Here is a 6,830-nt window from a genome sequence, read left to right as displayed (position 1 = left end):
ATAACAATGACTGCAAATCAGATAGGTAATTTAGAGAAAATAAGAGGAAATATTATTTGCATAATAATTTGGAACACAGTGTAGACAGGTGTGTGCCTTTCCAAATCAAGTCCTATCAGTTTAATTAAACACAGCTGGACTCCAATGAAGGAGTAGAACCATCTCAAGGAGGATCACAAGGAAATGGACAGCATGTGACTTAAATATGAGTGTCTGAGCAAAGGGTCTGAATACAGTACTTATGACCATGTTAAATTTCAGTATTTCTTTTTTATTAAATTTGCAAAAATTTCTACATTTCTGTTTTTTTTTCAGTCAAGATGGGGTGCAGAGTGTACATTAGTGTGAAGAAATGAACTTTTTTGAATTTACCAAATGGCTGCAATGAAACAAAGAGTGAAAAATTTAAAGGGGTCTGAATACTTTCTGTACCACTGTATGTGGTCAACCAGTGTGGCTAAAAAGACTGACATTGCTGGAACAGAGAGCAGATGGCGTCCAAAGTGACTCAATGTGCATTATTTTCATGCGGTTTTATACGAGTTACGCTGTTTTGGGGACTTGCATGGATTTTTTTGGGGAGATGTGGGGTACGGTAGGGGGTCAGATATTGACTATATAGAAGTTTGAAGGATGCCTGGTTACTTAAAAGTTTCCATACTGAAACACATAAGTTAATGAAGAAATTAAAACTTTATCATGTTAGGACTTTTGCGCCATCTTGTGGTTAAAATCATTACATACACAACTGCAACCAGCCGATGTCTTAGGCCAGTGATGGCAAACGTGTTGGAGACTGAGAGACCAAACAGCAGCCCAAAACCCACTTATTGATCACACTGCCCCTCTGCAAAACATACAGGTGCTTCTCACAAAATTAGAATATCATCAAAAAGTTAATTTATTTCAGTTCTTCAATACAAAAAAGTGAAACTCGTATATTATATAGAGTCATTACAAACAGAGTGATCTATTTCAAGTGTTTATTTCTGTTAATGTTGATGATAACGGCTTACAAGCCAATGAAAACCCAAAAGTCAATATCTCAGTAAATTAGAATACTTTTTGACACCAGCTTAAAAAAATATTTTAAAATTCAAAATATTGGCGTACTGAAATCTATGTTCAGTAAGTACACACAATACTTGGTCAGGGCTCCTTTTGCATCAATTACTGCATCAATGCGGCGTGGCATGGAGGTGATCAGCCTGTGGCACTGCTGAGGTGTTATGGAAGCCCAGGTTGCTTTGATAGCAGCCTTCAGCTCGCCTGCATTGTTGGGTCTGGTGTCTCTCATCTTCCTCTTGACAGTACCCCATAGACTCTCTATGGGGTTAAGGTCAGGTGAGTTTGCTAGCCAATCACGCACAATGGTACTGTTGTTTGTAAACCAGGTATTGGTACTTTTGGCAGTGTGCACAGGTGCCAAGTCCTGCTGGAGAATGACATTTCCATCTCCAAAAAGCTTGTTGGCAAAAAGTTTTGCATAGTACTGCACATGAGACACAGAAGAGCTGTCATATTTGGTTCTCAGCACATGAAGTTTATTGTCAGGTAGTTTCCACAATAAAAGAGTTTGGTGATATAGCTCTGCATGTAATGTACAGCGTTGTGTTTTCTCTGGATTATTGTGCGAAGAACGTACATCTACTGTGCCCTCTTGTCATTTGCCTTAGATTGAAAGTGAGATTATTGAAAATCAATTCTTCAAACGATTTCATGTTTTGTTTTCAATCCAACATTTAAACAGAAACCCTGGAAGATTCATAATAAAGGAGAATATAATCCGGATGAGCTGTATTATGCTTCTAATAATCAGGCCTCTTACACACGATTGTATAAATATTCGACACTCCGTACAGATGAGCACGCTGCGTTTATAAAGATCTGAAAGGTTTCTTTATGATATTCTACGATAGGAGGACCATCTACTTTTCCATGAAGTACTGTAAGCACTCTTATGAGTGTTGATTTATTTTTTGCTCTAAAATCAGTCAAACTTAACTTCAAAATTGGCCCCCATACCACTGAGTGTAAACAGGACATAATCCTAATCTTGCAATATATAATCATGTGTGTGAAGCCTTACATGTATCATCTACAATCTACAACATATGTGTACCTGTGTATTCTATTTCTAAGGTAACCGACAATATTTCACCTGCTTATCATATTACACTGTTTTATGATCATCTGAAGTCTGAGTGCGGAACACTGGATTGGGCTCCCAGTCAGAATAGATAAGAAATCCAGTGAAAATGCTGTCTGTCCCACTGCTGGAGTAAAGACCTGGATAGTCCCCGAGCTGTACCCACACCTCATCACTAGGTTCTAGGCGAAATGCGGCCCCACCACACAACCCTCCTGGCTTTGCTGCATCCCCTGGCTGGAAGAATGAGGCTTGGGGGTGTCCATTCTTCATCAGCTGCACATGAAGATTCCCACGGTATACTGTGCCATGGAGAGAAAAATAATACAGTCCGGGGACGATACATTTAAAGCGACCAGTTTCTGGGTTGTAATGGCCTTGCTCATTAGTAAGGACATTTCCAAATGGGACTGGTTGTCCAGGAATAGGAGGACTCCGCAACTGAGAAAGCTTGGCACTGAAAGCAGAACGGGGAGAAACTGCACACTCTCCTTGCTCGCCCCGCTCTCCTTGTGCACCAGATGGCCCAGCTTCACCCGGCTGGCCCCTGGCTCCAGATGTCCCTGTTAGGAAAACATATTACACATATCACTCAGCTCTGTTTGATTGATCAAATCAGACATGTTTAGAAGACATGGTAGTTATGATAAAACATTTGGTTTTAAGAAATTGATATACATATGTATATATTGTTGCAATTCCAGGTAGGCTATGATTGATTCCTAGCACTGCAGGTGAACCTGGCTAACTATGTCTAGAGAGCCAGATTGGGTGCTCACTTATGAGTCAGATAGGCGGCTGAACAGTCTGGTGTTAGGGAGAAAGAAAGGCAGTTTAATGGTGGGAAGTCTATTTGAGGTGTGGAGCTGCTGACTAACGTGTGGAAGCTACAGCCTGTTCAGTGTGAGCTGTGCATGGAAATGAACACTTCTGTTTGGTGCTGGAAGTTGCTGGAGCTCAGCCTGAAGGTGAAACCAAGATGGGTGGTAACGAGCCTCTTATTTCAGTAAAGTTTTCTCTTGGAGAAGGAGAGGACTGTAATCTGTTCAGGTGAGCTTGACCTGACATATATATTCCGGGTGAATGAATGGTTTTGTGATGCTAGTCGCTTCTCACGGCTTAGCTGTGAGTCAGAGCGGTCAGGGAGTCCAAGGTCAGAAGTCAGGAGGGTATGTCATAAACAGAGGGAAGAGACAAAAGCGTAGTCAGGTTACGTTCCAAGGTCAGAAGCCAGGAGGGTAACAGATCAGAACGGAAGGGGTTAAACAGGCGGATGGTCAGAACGAAGTTCAAAGTCGGGCAACAGAGCAAGCAAACAGAACTCAAGGCACAGGGAGCACAAAGCACAAATCTCACAAGATGAATGTACATCTGAGTGGTCTGGGAGAAGCTGCTCAGTTAAGTAGGCATGCAATTACCCGGGATAGTGAACACCTGAGACAGTTGACACCTCATAGTCACAGATTGGTTAGTCGAGCTGTCAATAAACACACTGACAGCTCAGCACGCCCCTGAACCAGATTGGATGGTCATGCTGTCAATCAAAGTACTGTAAGCTTCAGCACGCCCCTGTACCAGATTGGACGACCAAGCTTTCAGTAACTGCATCCCAGACACCCTGAGGGGTGGAACCGTGACAGTAACCCATCTTCTAGGGGTGGGCCACCGGACCCTCAGGTTTCCCAGGAAATTTTAGATGGAAGGCCCTGACTAACCGATTGGCCTTCACATCTCGAGCAGGGACCCAGGATCTCTCCTCTGGTCTGTATCCCTTCCAGTGGATGAGGTACTGAAGGGAATTACCGACTCCCCGAGAATCCACAACCCTCTGAACCTCATACTCCAGGCCACAGTCTACTGAAATTGGAGGAGTCAGAGATGATGGAGACAATGCAGAAGGGACATACTCCTTTCATAGAGATTTATGGAATATGTTAGAGATGCGAAGGGATGGAGGAAACTTTAACCTAAATGGCACAGGATTGACCACCTCTAGGATGTCATATGGACCAATAAACTTTGGACCCAACTTCGCTGACGGCACTTTAAGTTTAATGTTCCTAGACGACAACCAAACCTTATCCCCAATCTTAAAAGCAGGACCCACTGATCGTCTTCTTTTGGCCTTACGTTTTTGGCAAATCTCGGCAGTCCCAATATTCTTTTGAACCTCCCTCCAGACATCCCCAAGTCTCTGCACAGCGACCCGCACCCCAGGGCATTCAGAACTAATCTTAGAAAATTCACCAAAATGAGGATGAAAACCATAATTACAGGAGAATGGTGAGATTCCGGTAGATTAATTTGTTCGACTGTTGAACGCAAACTCAGCGAGACGTAAAAACGTAGACCAGTCCTCCTGTTGCGCTGATACAAAGCACCTTAGAATTTGTTCCAAATATTGATTTGTCCTCTCTGTCTGACCATTGGTTTCAGGGTGATAAGCAGATGAAAATGACAAGTCAGTCCCTAGTTTATTGCAAAAAGCTCTCCAAAATTTCAAGACAAATTGTACTCCCCTATCAGACACAATGTTCTGTGGGATCCCATTTAACCTTACAATATGAAAAATAAACAACCTGGAGATGTCTCTGCATTAGGTAATCCTGACAAAGGAACAAAATGAGCTTGTTTGCTGAATCGTTCAACTACCACCTAGATAGCAGTCTTCCCTTCAGACAGATGCAAATCTGTAATGAAATCCATGGACAAATGAGTCCATGGTCTTTCTGGAATAGGCAATGGAGCCAATTCCCCAGCTGGCTGGCTATGACTGACTTTTGCGCATACGCAGACTTCACAAGCAGATACAAAATCTTTAATATCCTTATGCATGGATGGCCACCAAAAAAGTCTAGCGATGGCTTTCCTTGTAGCAGTAACCCCAGGATTGCCACTTAAAACAGAATCATGAAATTCCTGTAACACCCGCAACCTTAGTTACACAGGCACAAATAACTTGGACCCTGGGGAAGTAGAAGGAGTCAACGATTGGGCTTTACGAATCTCCTCTTCCAGCTCCGAGGTTACGATAGACACCACAATACCCTGAGGAATAATGGAGGATGGAGGTTCTGGAGGAGAAATGGAATCTAGACTACGAGATAAAGCATCAGCTTTCACATTCTTTGATCCTGGCCTGAATGTAATAGAAAAATTAAATTGAGAGAAAAATAAGGACCTTCTGGCCTGTCTAGGAGTTAACATTTTAGCTGATTCAATGTAAGTTAAATTCTTGTGATCCGTGATCACCATAACTGGATGAACCACCCCTCCTAAAAAAAGCCTCCATTCCTCAAAGGCCAATTTGACAGCAAGTAACTCCCGATTCCCAATATCATAATTCCTCTCTTTCAGTGAAAATTTTTTAGAGCATATGGATGCAGCTTAGTCAGAGTTTTGGGCCCCTGCGATACGACTGCCCCCACTCTGATCTCCGAAGCATCCACCTCCACAATGAACAGTTTTAGAGCTCAGGTTGGATCAGAATGGGTGTGGACATAAAACACTCCTTTAATCTTTCAAAAGCCCTGATAGCACCCAGCTATCAAACCTTGAGATTCATCCCCTTACATGTAAGATCAGTAAGTGGTTTAGCAATCTGTGAAAACTCCTTGATAGATTTTCTATAATAGTTGGCGAATCCCAGAAAACGCTGCAAAGCTTTAAGATCACTAGGTTGAACCCAATCATTTATGGCCTGCACCTTTCCAGGGTCCATTTTAACCCCTTCATGACCCAGCCTATTTTGGCCTTAATGACCTTGCCGTTTTTTGCAATTCTGACCAGTGTCCCTTTATGAGGTAATAACTCCGGAACGCTTCAACGGATCCTAGCGATTCTGAGATTGTTTTTTCGTGACATATTGGGCTTCATGTTAGTGGTAAATTTAGGTCGATAATTTCTCAGTTTATTTGTGAAAAAAATGGAAATTTGGCAAAAAATTTGAAAATTTCGCAATTTTCACATTTTGAATTTTTATTCTGTTAAACCAGAGAGTTATGTGACACAAAATAGTTAATAAATAACGTTTCCCACATGTCTACTTTACATCAGCACAATTTTGGAAACAATTTTTTTTTTTGCTAGGAAGTTATAAGGGTTAAAATTTGACCAGTGATTTCTCATTTTTACAACAAAATTTACAAAACCATTTTTTTTAGGGACCACCTCACATTTGAAGTCATTTTGAGGGTTCTATATGGCTGAAAATACCCAAAAGTGACACCATTCTAAAAACTGCACCCCTCAAGGTGCTCAAAACCACATTCAAGAAGTTTATTAACCCTTCAGGTGTTTCACAGCAGCAGAAGCAACATGGAAGTAAAAAATGAACATTTAACTTTTTAGTCACAAAAATGATCTTTTAGCAACAATTTTTTATTTTCCCAAGGGTAAAAGGAGAAACTGGACCACGGACGTTGTTGTCCAATTTGTCCTGAGTACGCTGATACCTCATATGTGGGGGTAAACCACTGTTTGGGCGCACGGCAGGGCTCGGAAGGGAAGGAGCGCCATTTGACTTTTTGAATGAAAAATTGGCTCCAATCTTTAGCGGACACCATGTCACGTTTGGAGAGCCCCCGTGTGCCTAAACATTGGAGCTCCCCCACAAGTGACCCCATTTTGGAAACTAGACCCCCCAAGGAACTTATCTAGAAGCATAGTGAGCACTTTAAAC

At 42.0% G+C, this 6,830-nt stretch overlaps 1 protein-coding gene across 1 annotated transcript in view; it reads right to left on the bottom strand.

Moving 5' to 3' along the window:
- Positions 1-969: 969 nt before the first annotated feature.
- Positions 970-6,830, bottom strand: part of C1QTNF5 (C1q and TNF related 5) — a 38,419-nt gene continuing 32,558 nt past the window's right edge. Inside the window, exon 3 of the mRNA XM_077250507.1 lies at positions 970-2,712. Within this exon, the coding sequence (XP_077106622.1) occupies positions 2,174-2,712 (539 nt within the window). The 3' untranslated portion in view covers positions 970-2,173. The remainder of the gene's footprint in view (positions 2,713-6,830) is intronic.

This window comes from Ranitomeya variabilis, chromosome 4 (assembly GCF_051348905.1).
Source record: "Ranitomeya variabilis isolate aRanVar5 chromosome 4, aRanVar5.hap1, whole genome shotgun sequence".
Classification (NCBI taxonomy): domain Eukaryota; kingdom Metazoa; phylum Chordata; class Amphibia; order Anura; family Dendrobatidae; genus Ranitomeya; species Ranitomeya variabilis.
The sequence above is the reverse complement of the archived record's forward strand: the minus strand, read 5'-3'. Positions and strand labels throughout refer to the sequence as shown.